This window comes from Ascaphus truei, chromosome 4, assembly GCF_040206685.1.
Source record: "Ascaphus truei isolate aAscTru1 chromosome 4, aAscTru1.hap1, whole genome shotgun sequence".
Lineage (NCBI taxonomy): Eukaryota > Metazoa > Chordata > Amphibia > Anura > Ascaphidae > Ascaphus > Ascaphus truei.
The window spans coordinates 330,605,893-330,621,210 of NC_134486.1; the positions used below are offsets into that span (position 1 = coordinate 330,605,893).

Below are 15,318 nucleotides of genomic sequence, written 5' to 3' on the forward strand. Positions count from 1 at the left end.
CCTCCATGCATCTGGATCTTACGGCAGGTGGAGGCACTGTGTACCATGGAGTAAATGTCGGGTATATACCCCAGAAGCCTGTCCTGCAGTCCCCACAACCACCGGCCAACTCAGCATTCTGTGAGCCAACAGGTAGCATGCACCATACACCTGGTAACAGGGGGATCTCCCAGAGGGTGGGGGAAACACTGTTAGACTAGTATCAGAGATTCCACAAAGTACCTACGTTTCCAGCTACTAATAGGACTTGTATGCTTCCATTACTTAGGCACTATCACTTCAGTCTAATGACCTACACAATTAAAAGGAATATCCATCTAATACATTTCTGAATAAAAATGACAGAAACTATAGCCATGACCTATTGGCCCCGGTTTCTGTGCCTGGTTCCCATGGTTACAGAACCTCTCACACAGATCCCTGCTTGGGGGGAGCAGACTGTCCGGGAAAGGATTGGTTTACGCCGAACACCTTGTTACCATGACTACCGGACGCCTTCTCCCTCTATTTACTATTGAACAGGGAGGATCTGACTGACAGGCGCGCGCTGTCACGTGACGCAGTGTCACGCGGTCGCCACGCGCTGGCAGTTGCGGGTTCGTAGTTCCCGCTGTCACGCGATCACTCAGTTGTCGGCCGTAACAGGAAGCGGCAAGATGGCGGCGGAGTACTCGGAGATGTTGCTCGGCTGGTGCATCTTCGGGGTGCTGCTGTTGGTAGGCGCTGCTTGCTGTGGATCTTGTGCTAGACAATTTGGTTGTTATGGCAGGAGGCGGGCGCGATGCCTGCGTCTCATACTCTGTGCACGTCCATAGAAGTAGTACAGGAGCTCGACTGCGATCACCCGCAGTAACTAAATACAGCGCTGCAGTGGTCTGAGAGGATAAACACAGCGCTGCAGAGGTCTGAGAGGATAAATACAGCGCTGCAGGGGGGGGGGGGGTCTGAGAGGATAAACAGCGCTGCAAGGGCAGGGGAGGGTCTGAGAGGATAATCACAGCGCTGCAAGGGCAGGGGGGGTGGGTCTGAGAAGATAAACACAGCGCTGCAAGGGCAGGGGGGGGGGGGGGGGTGGGTCTGAGAGGATAAACACAGCGCTGCAAGGGCAGTGGGGGTGGGTCTGAGAGGATAAACACACCGCTGCAAGGGCAGGGGGGAGGGTCTGAGAGGGCAAACACTGGCGCACGTGTTTTTTTTTTTTTTTTTTTTAAACATTCATGCACACATACATTGCTCTTTTTCTTTAGAGTGCTGTTTTATGACAACTGGGGCAACCTGTCTCTAAAATAAGCAATACATTTATGATGGAAAAAATCCCATGGTCCTTTTTTGTAGCTAAGTCCGCAATTATAGTGGCGGTGTGCCTCTGGAACAAATGTATGTACCCTCATGATGCCGCCCATAGAGCGCGCGATGAAGTGCGACGGCGCATCCGATTTTTCATTATTTTTGCGAGACAAACAATTTTTGTTTGTTGCGCGACGGCCGGCGTGAAATGCGCGTTTCAGCCAATGATGGTGAACCGCTCATGTGATGTCACGGCCATGCCTCCCGCACGCCGCCCCTATAATCGACGCGATTATAGTGGCGGTGTGCCTCCGGAACAAATGTATGTACCCTCATGATGTCGCCCATAGAGCGCGGAAGACGGCGCATCCGTTTTTTTTTTTTGCGAGACAATCTGTTTGTTGCGCGACGGCCGGGGTCAAGTGCGCGTTTCAGCCAATAAGGGTGCTCATGTGATATCACGGCCACACCTCCGCCACGCCACACTTCCCGCACGCCACCACTATAATCGCGGCCTAAGGCTTAGCCCCCGCTGGCGCTGAGCGCTCTCATGCTTGGAGAGCGCACCAAGCATGCGTGCTGGGTGTCCTGCATTTATGTGCGCGGGGGGGGGATTGCGGGTAGTTGAGCTTGCGGGAATGTATATGTTTTTTGTTTACTTAAGCACCGAGTGCGGGTGAGCGTATGTGCACAGCGTGAGCGGGGACTTGCATATAGCTATTTATGTAAGTAACCGCTGCAAGCGCCGCCCGCTCAGCGCTAGCGGGGACGCAGCCTAAGAGGTCGTGTGTGTGTGTGTGTGTGTAAAAAAAATATATATATTTTACACACGTGTATTATAGGGTTGCCAGCTCTGTGTGTCTGTGTGTCTGTGTGTCTGTGTGTCTGTGTGTCTGTGTGTCTGTGTGTCTGTGTGTCTGTGTGTCTGTGTGTCTGTGTGTCTGTGTGTCTGTGTGTCTGTGTGTCTGTGTGTCTGTGTGTCTGTGTGTCTGTGTGTCTGTGTGTCTGTGTGTCTGTGTACAATTGAGAGACAGAAAAGTATCCCACACATGGCACTCGAGTATACAAAAAGAATACAAATTTATTGAGTAACACGTCACATGTAAACTAATTAAAACAATCCCTTTGTACCTCAAAAATGTCAATATAAAGAAACAAATGACTAGTAATGTAGAGCAACCTATTGCTGAATGAAGTAGGAGTGATCCCTTACTCTAATGACAAAATGGTGATGGGGTTTGAAATAAATCCCTCACCAATATGACCGTCCAGTTTTTTATATAAATAGTTCTAGAGCTAAACAACAATTGCTGGTCCTACAACCTAAACCAGGGGATAGAAAAAAACAAGTCCTGATGACACACTCTAAGGGGCCTATGCAGAGAGCAGCGAGAAGCGCAATCTCGCCAGGTTCTCGCCAAATATGCCTACAGCAATTCAGTAAATGGCGAGATGAGGAAAAACCGCCAGTTTTTTTTTGTGTTTTAAAAACTCGCCGCGCGGGTGGCGAGAAGCAATATCTCGCCAGTTTTAAAACCCGCCGTATGCAGGTAGCCCCGATTAGCATCTCGCTGCTGATCGCGCCAATAAAATGGAGAGATGTTCTCCAAATAGCTCCACCAAAAAAAGTTGGCAAGAAGCTGGAGCTGAGCGGCGATAGGGGCCATAAAAAAAAAAATCAGGCCCTTTTCTTGGCTGGGATTGATGCTGGGGGGCTCCAGAGCTGATACCCATTAATACTAGCACCGGAGCCCTCCGGCATGCATCCGAGACAGGAAAAATGCATGTACAGGCCACTTCATTACCTTAGCGGGTAACGGCTAAGGCAATGAAGGGGTTAACCCACCGTGCTAGCTTTATTGTGGGTAGCGGGTGTGGGTGAAGGGGGTATTTGGCCCTTGGTGGGTGTTTAGGGCTTGCGGGGGGGGTTGCGGGTGCACTTAACCCCATTCACGACCGTAGCAGTTAATACCGCTACGGTCATGAAGGGGTTAAGCCCTCCCGCTACCCCCCAGCAAGCCCTAAACAACCACCGTTGGGGCTAATACCCCCTTCACCCACACCCGCTACCCACAATGAAGAATAATCACACACAACAGTCCCACACTGAATAAATAAATAAATGAATATAAATATATATATATATATATATATAACAACAACCACCCCTATAACCCCTAACATACACATATATGCACATCAATGATACTATAGGCTGGCGGGGGCCCTCGGGTGTTACCCGCAGGCCTGCAGTACCAATTCTGTGCCCCCCCCCCCAAATTAATGAATAAACACATACATACTTTTAAAGAAATAACCCCCCCCCCCCCTAACACATACAGTATAGTTATGGCCACAAATGGATAATAGTGAATGTGCCCATTTTAAATACATAAACAGCAATAAATACATATAGCACTTACCCATTACCGGTTGCCACGATGAAGGCCATCTTCATCCTGCCCATGCCCCCTCCGCTGCAGCAAAACAGACACAACAATGAAAACATCCAAAGTAATGTCCCCTAACCCCTTAATCACCATACAGTCATTAAGGGGTTAACCCACCCTCACCCACCACTCGGGACGCCTACATGCCCTCCCACAGTAACCCCCCACCCCGTGAGGCCTAACCACCCTCACCCACTACCCACAAGGGAGGCCTACCCACATACCGTTGGGGAACACCCCCCCCAACACCTACAGTACAATAATGTGCTAAATAACTATTATCCAGATAGGGATAATAGATTATTTGCCCATTATTAAAAACATTAACTAGCATATTCAAATAAATTAAGTATTACTGACCTTATCAATAAGAAGTCTCAGTCGCCAGCAACATCCTTGTCTTGCCCACAAAAAACATAGCCAATACAAAGCCAATACATTGCAATTACATTCAGATATCAATTAACCCCTTAAATACCATATTGGATAATAACCGCAAAGGTAATTAAGAGGTTAAGCCACACTGGCCCGGTACCCACCCTTCACCCATGAATTTGTACATTGGCTTCATCATGCAAATATACACACACACACACACACACACACACACACACACACACACACACACACACACACACACACACACACACACACACACACACACACACACACACACACACACACACACACACACACACGATGAACCAATATACAAATAAATGTAGAAGGGTTATCAAAACCATACTGTACTCAAAATAACAGTTCTCCATAAATACACACTACAATACAATAAATTACCTTTCATAATCCTAACTGATATTACAATCAAAAAGATCAAATGGCAATCAAAAACCTCAAATCACAATCAACACATTGCATTTACATTGTATATATGATGCATACAATCTATGCACCATATACATTCTGCAAATGAATGTTAACAATAACATTGCAAGCAAAATACAGATAACTCCAAACAAATATACTATTGTAACCAATCCGGTAAACATAAATCAATTACCATTCATTAATGACATCCCTAAACAATTTACATTCCATCCCTAAACAATTTACATTCCATCCCTAAACAATTTACATTCCATCCCTAACAATTAAACAATTAACTAATTCAAACCTGCAACTGAGCAATGTAGCCTGTGAAAATATATAAGTACCAATAAGCATAAAAAATTGACAACCAAGGCTAACCCTGACCTCTAATACAACATACAATAGCAACGATTACATCTATCTAATTTTAAAAGACTTTAAACACACATTTAAGCATACTGCTGCGGCACAGTTTATTCGAGCATTTGCCCGTTCTGTGCCGCAGCAGTAGCCTGGCGCGCGCCCGAGAGTGACGGGCGCACGCCGAAGCAGCGGAAGAGCGCCCTCCGATCGGGGCGCTCTCCCTACCGCTGCCGGGTCCGCCGAGTCCCCCGGAACCCCCTGCCGCTGTCCCGCGATCGCGGGACACCAGGGCTCCCTCAGGGAGCCCCTGGATGCGCGTGCAGGGGGCGCACGCTCCCGATGACGCGTGACCGCGCGTCTATGACGCGCGGCACGCCGAGGGGCGGCCACTAGCAAGCCGGGAGATTTCCCGGCTTGCGGTACCGACCACACTTCAATAAAGTGTGTCGGTAGTGTAGATGCATAGTCAAAATAATTAAAAACACATCAAATCAAGCTTTTAAAACACTATCATTTCTTACCCTGTGTGTATATATCTCTCTAGACATACATACATACATACAGTGGCAAGAAATGATATACCACAGATAATTAAATAAACATGTAAAGAAAAGAATTTAAAAATATTAACAAGTTCAATTAAATACATTTATTTAGTTCACTTACCATTACTTGCCCCCACCGACTCCCGTTGAACTGGTTACTCACGTTCAAAACCACCAGGCACAGGAACCCATAAAATAACAAACCATAAAAAAATAAACATTAAACTAAAAATCCAAATCAATCCACGGGTCTTCTAATTTTAATCCATCTTCATCTGTATTCTTCTTTCTTCTATCTTCTTCTGGGGTCTTGCCCTGGCCTTCTTCTTCTGTAGGAGGTCCTTCCTCCTCGGCGTCTTGCTTCAAAATTAGACGACATAGGCTTTTAAAGGCCTATGACATCACATTTTCGTCATATGGTTCCCACGGACCTGATTGGGCCGTGAAAACCATGTATTTTGGCCGATAAAAAAAAAATGCTGACGTCACTTAAAGGCAATGAAAGCACAGCCAATCAGAATGGCTTTGCTTCAATTGCCTTTAAGATGACGTCCTTAAAAGAAACATGGCCGTCCTCACATGGTACGGTAGCCAATCAGAGCATGGGAACTCCATCCCTACTCTGATTGGCTCTAGTACTATGTGACAGGCTTTCAATGACGTCACATCCTTTCTCCCCCAAACCTCTGTCACATGGTATTCTAGAGCCAATCAGAGTAGGGATGGAGTTCCCACACTCTGATTGGCTACCGTACCATGTGTGGACGGGCATGTTTCTTTTAAAGACGTCATCTTAAAGGCAATTGAAGCAAAGCCATTCTGATTGGCTGTGCTTTCATTGCCTTTAAGTGACGTCATCATTTTTGTTTCTATCGGCCAAAACACATGGTTTTCACGGCCCAATCAGGTCCGTGGGAACCATATGACAAAAATGTGACGTCATAGGCCTTTAAAAGCCTATGTCGTCTCATTTTGAAGCAAGACGCCGAGGAGGAAGGACCTCCTACAGAAGAAGAAGGCCATGGCGTGGCCGAAGACGGGAAGAAGACCCCGGAAGAAGATAGAAGAAAGAAAAATACAGATCAAGATGGATTAAAATTAGAAGACCCGTGGATTGATTTGGATTTTTAGTTTAATGTTTATTTTTTTATGGTTTGTTATTTTATGGGTTCCTGTGCCTGGTGGTTTTGAACGTGAGTAACCAGTTCAACGGGAGTCGGTGGGGGCAAGTAATTGTAAGTGAACTAAATAAATGTATTTAATTGAACTTGTTAATATTTTTAAATTCTTTTCTTTACATGTTTATTTAATTATCTGTGGTATATCATTTCTTGCCACTGTATGTATGTATGTCTAGAGAGATATATACATACAGGGTAAGAAATGATAGTGTTTTAAAAGCTTGATTTGATGTGTTTTTAATTGTTTTGACTATGCATCTATGCTTAAATGTGTGTTTAAAGTCTTTTAAAATTAGATAGATGTAATCGTTGCTATTTTATGTTGTATTAGAAGTCAGGGTTAGCCTTGGTTGTCAATTTTTTATGCTTGTTGGTACTTATTTTCACAGGCTTCATTGCTCAGTTGCAGGTTTGAATTAGTTAATTGTTTAATTGTTTAGGGATGGAATGTAAATTGTTTAGGGATGTCATTAATGAAGGGTTATTGATTTATGTTTACCGGATTGGTTACAATAGTATATTTGTTTGGAGTTATCTGTATTTTGCTTGCAATGTTATTGTTAACATTCATTTACAGAATGTATATGGTGCATAGATTGTATGCATCATATATACAATGTAAATGCAATGTGTTGATTGTGATTTGAGGTTTTTGATTGCCATTTGATCTTTTTGATTGTAATATCAGTTAGGATTATGAAAGGTAATTTATTGTATTGTAGTGTGTATTTATGGAGAACTGTTATTTTGAGTACAGTATGGTTTTGATAACCCTTCTACATTTATTTGTATATTGGTTCATCATGTGTGTGTGTATATATATTTGCATGATGAAGCCAATGTACAAATTCATGGGTGAAGGGTGGGTATCGGGCCAGTGTGGCTTAACCCCTTAATTACCTTTGCGGTTATTATCCGATATGGTATTTAAGGGGTTAATTGATATCTGAATGTCATTGCAATGTATTGGCTATGTTTTTTGTGGGCAAGACAAGGATGTTGCTGGCGACTGAGACTTCTTATTGATAAGGTCAGTAGTACTTAATTTATTTGAATATGCTAGTTAATGTTTTTAATAATGGGCAAATAATCTATTATCCCTATCTGGATAATAGTTATTTTGCACATTATTGTACTGTAGGTGTTGGGGGGGGGGTGTTCCCCAACGGTATGTGGGTAGGCCTCCCTTGTGGGTAGTGGGTGAGGGTGGTTAGGCCTCACGGGGTGGGGGGTTACTGTGGGAGGGTATGTAGGCGTCCCGAGTGGTGGGTGAGGGTGGGTTAACCCCTTAATGACTGTAGCGGTTAATAACCGCTATGGTGATGACGGGGTTACGGGACCTTACTTTGGATGTTTTCATTGTTGTGTCTGTTTTGCAGCAGGGTAGGGAGCATGGGCAGGATGAAGATGAGGATGGCCTTCATCGTGGCAACCGGTAATGGGTAAGTGCTATATGTATTTAATGTATTTATTGCTGTTTTAAATACACAGTGGGTGTATGTTGTTTATTGCAATGTTTATTGGGGGCAATTGTCCCCAATAAACATGCTATTCTGCCTTAACCCTTCATTGCCTTAGCGGCTATACGCTATGGTAATGAAGCAGCATTTCTGTATTTTAATAATATTGTGCGGGAGCAGGGGGTCCCCTGAGCTGAACCGAATTTATTTGTGGCTCAGAGACCCCCTGCTCACTATACACTATTATTAAAAATACATTAATGTTGCTTCGTTACTGTAGCACATAGCCGCTAAGGTAAGGAATGATTGTGTATTGATATGTGTGTTTTATTTATACTGTAGATGTGCAGAGGGTCTCCGGAGCTGAACCGCTTTGGTTTTAGGTTTGGGGACCCCCTGCTTCCCGAGATACAGGCCCCTTTAGGGGGTGCCGGTATCCCTCTGCTTTGTTTACATTCCGCGGTCACGTGATCGGGACCTTTAAATGCAGAGGGATACCGGCACCTCATAAAGGGGCCTGTATCTCGGGAAGCATGGGGTCCCCGGACCTGAAACCAATGCTGTTCAGCTCCGGAGACCCCCTGCACATGTACACTATGAATAAAAATGTATTTTAAATAATTTTTAATGTGCTGATGTTTGCTCCGAGAGAGCAGCGGATCTCTCTCTGCTGCAAACACAACTCGCCAGGGGACGGCTTCTCGGCAGTTTCTCGCCAGGCAGCCGTCTCGCCACCGGTTACTCGCCATTATATCAAATGGTGGTGGTGCATTCATTCGCCAGGGATTCGGCCCTCTCTGCATACAGCGAGGTTAACACGCCAAAAACCTGGCGAATTGAAACCCTGGCGAATGCCATTTGTCGGCCCTTTCTGCATAGGCCCCTAAGTCAGTTAAACAATAATAATCAAGACACATGAACTGGAATAGTGTAAACTGTCCAAAGTTGAACTGGCTAAGGCCACCCTTGTAGTGCTGGTGACGGTGACGCGACCGATACCATCGCCACCCGCGAAAGTTATAATTTAACTTTCAGCGACGTCGCTAGAGACAGGGTCATTGATTGGTTCAGAGACAGTCACAAGTGGCGACAGTCTCTGAAAAATCAAATTTACCCGGCTTCCAAATTTTGGTCGCTCCGTCAATTGTTTTGTTTTGGAGCGTTGTCGCGTTGCCGTCGCGGGCACTATAAGCGCAGCATGATGGTACATTGAAAGTCCAAGCTAGTTGCTCCGTGATGAGTATGCACCAGGTGTTATAACTAATAGATGTATTGTGAAATTGACACAAACATAGTTGCAATGGTACTTGGCCTCCATTGGGTAAAAAAGTGTGAGGACGTCAGCGGGAGAAACCGCTTAGGAGTTGCTGCTGGCCGGTCGTAAATATCAGCAAGGCAGACCCGGCCTCCGCTAGATGTAAGGAGGATGACGTCAGCGTGAACAGCTGCTTGCAACTCACCGCTTTTAGGGCGCAGACATCATCAGAGGGTTGTTTGCTACGGAACACCAAAGATCACTGCCACGATCAGTCAGAGATACCGAGAGGCGCTCAGGGAGGTACAGAGGGAATACACACACATAAGGAAAGCCCCAACGTATGTTTCACCACCGCTTTGTCCGGGGGATTATTGAGGTCACCTACAGACCAGGTATATATGTCGCAACCTCAGTGACACTGACTAATTAAAAATGAGGAGTGCAGCATCAAAGGGAGTGATTAGTTGAATTGGTGACCAATCCCCACTCTGTTTTATTAGTTGGAGTTTAACCCGTTGGTGCAAAAAGACATCTGAGCAGAAAACAGATATATTAGTACAACAGAAATATCATATATAAAAGAATAGCTGGTTAGGTCAGGAATACTCATGAACTACATACATATTTTTTTTTCCAACTTGTATTATTATTTTTGCGAAACATAAGAAAAAGAGGGGTACAGAAAATAAAGAGGGTGGGAAGGGGTAGGGGGTTGCATCCACATTGTATGCTCCCTGCGTGGAGACCAATCAAATAAACTTATACATACTCCCAAGTTAGTGTCTCTTTCAGTTAGTGCGGATAGCGGTCAGATCTGGTCTCTCGGGGTGAGTCAGTTTGGATTCTGCCATATATAGGTCTCCCAGGGGTCCCAGGTTGTCAAAAAGCTATTGTACCTATCGTGAATTAGACTAGTGAGTCCATAGTCATTATAAGATTCAATTTGTGTTTTACTGTTGTGATGGATGGGTGTTCTGTTTCCAGTATTTTGCAATCATTACTTTAGCTGTGAGAATACAAGAAATGCAACAAAGTGTAAGTGGTTGGCGCAGTGATATTGAACATATATTAGTGCTGTTAAATGTGAATATATCTGAATATAATCATTAAATCCAGTGCATAATTAAATATTTAATTAAGAAGTGAAAATATGAATTGCAGCTCTAAACCTTTCAAATGGATGGTCTGTCGAATCCACTTCAAACGTCGATTCCTCAGAGTACAGGGGAGCGCAGGTTCAATATGAAATAGAAGATAAATGGAACATAGTGCAAATAAAGTTTAAAATGGTGAAGTGTGTTCAACACTAGGTCAATTGGAGACTCACATGGTATCAATCAAATACAGGCGTTTCAGAGATCAGTGGCAGTGGGCTTGACTCTGGTGTGTGATGTGAAAACCTCAGTCGAGTGTGATGATATAGGATGTCACTCATGGAATTTCACCAATCGGTAAAGAAGGAAAAAGCATCCATAGTGTAATCCAATAAAAGATAAATTTATAGAAACAATAAAATGAACACTTACACAGTGTCATAAGATTAGACACATAAAATGCTGATGTCATCAGATTCGGTTACTCCCCGCTTCCTCCGTCACCGACCTCTCAGTCTCAGCTCCACACTGCCGAATCAATCGTCTGTGAGGCTGCAGGTCAGTGTCCTGATGGTAGGAGGGTCTTTGGCGCGAGCTCTCGCGTCCGCGGAACAGCTCGGCGCAATGCTAAGGGGGAGCGGTCTGGAGATGTCTGATGATGTCACGTGGCGACTCTACGCGTTTCACTGGGCGTGTAGCTTCGTCAGGAGTAATTACTTTAGCTGCCAACAAAATTTGTGTAATTAGATGGTCTGCCTTCCTCTCTAGACCCTCTATTGGTTTTAAAAGAAGCACGGTTTCTATGTCCCATGTCAGATCTAATCCTAATACCCCTTTTATTAATCTTCTAGTCTTTTCCCAGAACAAAATTATCTTGGGGCAGGACCACCATATATGTTTGAACGTGCCCAGTTGTCTGCAGTTTCGCCAACACATAGGGGACATTAGTGGGGAAAAAAGAATGTAAGCGTGCAGGCGTATTGTACCACCTGTGTAGAACCTTCAAATTAGTTTCCCTAACCGCTGAGCAGCGAGAATCTCTAGCTATCCTCTCGTATATTTCCTCCCAGTCCTCTTCTAGGGGACTACCCGTATCCTTTTCCTAGTCTGAGATATTTTTGCTTGTTTGCCCCCTGTATTGAGGTATTAGAATCTGGTAGAATTGGGCTAGTGTCCCTTTGTGGTATTGACCTAACTGGAACAGGCTCTCAAAGGTGGTAAGGGGTCTATTCCAAATATCATTTGGTTGATTCGAAGAAACATAGTGTTTGAGATGCATATATTGGAATATTTGCGTGTTTGGAAAACCGTATTCCTCTTTTAATTCAGGGAATGATTTAATCCTATTTATAAACATATTGTGGAATGCTCTAAACATGTGCAAGTCTCTTCTGATGAAAAGAAGAAAAATGTATAACTCCTTGGCTGGAGTACCTTTCCGGTATCAATTAATGAAATATCTCATATACAGTCCATTCAACTGGTAGTATCCCACTTGGCACTGTAGTAAGATATACCCACCAATAAAGTGTCCAGACACATATAAGCCTTGTATAGTGTAATGAAAGAGAGAAATCTCAAGGACTCCCATATAGTGATCTGTTCTCTGCCTCCTCTTGGGCGTTTGGAGTCTGGAAATCTGCTCTTTCAATTGGGCTATATATGAGTCTACCTCCACCTGTTTTTCAGTGGTGGCCACCATGGCTTCTTCAAAATCTGTGGTATGCTCCTTGACCGCCGCGACTTCCGATCAGAGACCCTTCATTGCGCTCCGTAGTTCTTCATGGAACGTCTGCTTGATCTCTTTGACCCAGGCCTTCAGGTTGTTTCTGATGTTTGAGCCTTGGTCGGTGTCCGAGCCTGATTTGGTCTGTTCTTGAGATTGTGCTTCGCGTTCTTTTCTTGGAAGTTTAGGCGTCGTGATTTTATCGAAAAATGAGGAGGCCTCCGTCTTCTGTGGTTTTTTTTTGGTGGCGCCATGTCTCAGGTGCTCGTCGGGGGGAAGGAGGGATGAGTCACTCCCGGATTACTCTTTGTACTATTTATTTATCTGCTTTGGGTTACCGTTTCTAGGAGGGGCCCAGGTCCCGCTTATTTGGTTATGTCAGTACCACGTTTGCACCCTTTCACTTGTTCATTCTATTATTACATGGAGTTGTTTATATGTTCTCGAGTTGTGCGGGGTTTGGGGTGCATGAATATGTGGCCACTTAGCCCAGCATTGTTGTTTTTATTCTTTTGTAGCTGTGGAGTATTGGAGGTGGTCGTGAAGCTCTTTAGTAGTTACTCAGGGACACGTGGCAGCCCTTTCAGGGTATGGTAATGTCCCATATAGGCTTGTAGCTTGTCCTGTTTAAGATCTTTGAGCGGGGTTAGATTTGCGTGGGTATGTGAACACACAGACTCTGGTGGTTGCTCACCTCTAATGTCAGAGATTGTTTAACTCTTGCAGTGGTGTAAAGACTCACTGCTGTAGTCCTGGGTGGTGGTGGACACACTGGGAGAGCTGATCTTAATTCTTGCTATTTGACAAGTAGGCATTTTTATTAAGGAGGGGGGCCTCTGTTGGATCCTGGGCCAATGCCAGGGTGTCCGGGCTGTCTATGCACAGCGGGAGGAGAGGGACAGTCTTGCGTCCCTAAGAGGGCATCCACGACAAGGGCTCTTATCAGAGAGAGATGGGTCTCTGATACGTCTATTTTATCTTACCATTTGTGAGTACAACTATTGCAGAGACTTTTTGATCACATACATATATTTTTTTATTACCATCTGCACTATTATATTGTTTCTTTTTTTCATATTCACGTGAGCATCACAGCACTCCTCCCAACTGGAAAACTACGCAAGATCTATTTGGACCTGGACAGTCCTTATAAAGGGTGTAGAGCTGCTTTATTTTATTTAGGTGTATTTCACACTAGATTATATATTTCACGTTTTGTTGGTGAAGGTCACATATCACATTGTGATATTATTCTGCACTGTATATCTTTTACTTGTATAGTATTATTTCACTTTAATATTGTAGTTTAGAAGCGCCCAGTTTTCACTTTGTGTGTTTCTAACTATCGGGTGTGCCTAGCAACCTCGGAGTAGAGACTCCCTATCAGTAGCTCCCCCCCCGCCTCTCTGGCTGCTTCCTTTCCGCCTTGCCTCACCTCAGTCTCCAGCGTTGGTAAGTCTCACCGGTCACTTGTTTGGCTGGTATGCCCCCACCTCTTACCTGATCTCGGCGCTCACTTGCGGCGGCTCCAGGTCCTCTCTGACCTCCGTGCTAGGTCCAGGGGCACTTGTCCCTGAAGGTTATTATCCACTGTCCATGGAGGGCAGGCCTTGAGTTAATGGTGCCGTGCCGCGCCCGCCCGTCGGCCTTCTTGAGCATTACGAGTAGCAGTGGAGTGTGTCTTGCGGGTCCTGCGGGTAATTCCTTGGTCGCCGGAGGTCCCTCCGGTCCGTCCTCGGCGCTGAGGGTTTATGCAGGGAACAGCACCCCAGGATCTGCGTCCAGAAAGTTTTTCCACAGTTTTTCTGGGTTTAACTGCTTGCATTTGGCGGAGCTGAGATGGCATGCGACTGCTCAGCTTGGTGTCTTGGCCACGCCCCAACTACATACATATTAATGAAATACACCCACACTATTTAAATTCTGTGAAAGTAGCCATAAGTCAAAAACTTCCCTTACAAGTAGAAAAAGCTAAAGAAAGCCATAATAAATTGAGCCTAAGTTTGGTTATACATAGTAAACAACTGTACTTGTGTATATGAAAAGCATTGTGCCTGACATATCGAAAATGCATAATGTAAGGCAAAATAGCTATTTATATTTTAAATAACAGTGAATTAAAACCTAAAGTCTACTGTAGCTAAACTACCAAATATATAGACAAATTGTATAGACTAACAAAGTACAGCGTAAAATTTAATAACCGGTATACGAAATAATACCAATTACTAGGTAACACAAAGTAAAACTTAGTATTAGAATAATAGATCCAAGGATACCAAGGAACACCAGAGGCTGGAAGAATTAGGACATGAAAAGAGCATACAGGCTACAAAAACATAGCGAAGCCCATATATTCATTCATGCCATGCAGCAACAATGTGCCCAATTGAATTATCTATCGGCACTCCCGCTGCAACAGCCGTCTCAAGGTTCCCGTCCCCCCCACGAATACTCAGGGAGACATGATCGATCGCAATAGCCCTCAGACAATTCGAATCAGAGTTAAGTTTAAATTTGAAGTGCTTTGCGACCGTTGTAAGTTTCCTACCTAATAACCCTGCTCTGCATTTTTTATATTTCTGGCATGCTCGAGGAAACGAAAGCAAAGCTCTTGTGTCGTCAAGCCCATATAAATCATAGGCCAAGGGCACGTCCGATAGTACACAACTGCTTTTGACTTACAGCTCAAGACCATACGTATGTCATATTTAGTTTTTTTTTTTTGTCAAAAATCTCTGCAGTGTTTTTAACATATACTGATATGCTGAGCAGGATCTACAAGTAGAGAAACCCTTACGTGCCTATATATATATATGTGTGTGTGTGTGTGTGTGTGTGTGTGTGTGTGTGTGTGTGTGTATACTTAGAGTGAGCATTAACTTATAAGGGTTTCATGTAAAAATGGATTAAAGGCAAAAGGTAGCATGGTGTCCTCATATGCATGTTATTTCCCAGAATCCCTTGCTGCAGTGGAAGCTGGGTGATAATGGTGAAAGGCAGGGTTGCAGACCTGTCTAAGACGTGTGAATGTGTTCACAAGTGATCTTTTTATTTGATATACTGTATATATTATATTATATTATATTGTCCCTTGTTTTATTAATTTATTCCCGTTGTCCC

General features: G+C 44.3%; 1 protein-coding gene across 1 annotated transcript in view; it reads left to right on the forward strand.

Moving 5' to 3' along the window:
* Positions 1–558: 558 nt before the first annotated feature.
* Positions 559–15,318, forward strand: part of LMBRD1 (LMBR1 domain containing 1) — a 298,972-nt gene continuing 284,212 nt past the window's right edge. Inside the window, exon 1 of the mRNA XM_075598083.1 lies at positions 559–716. Coding sequence (XP_075454198.1) covers positions 657–716 — 60 coding nt within the window. The 5' untranslated portion in view covers positions 559–656. The remainder of the gene's footprint in view (positions 717–15,318) is intronic.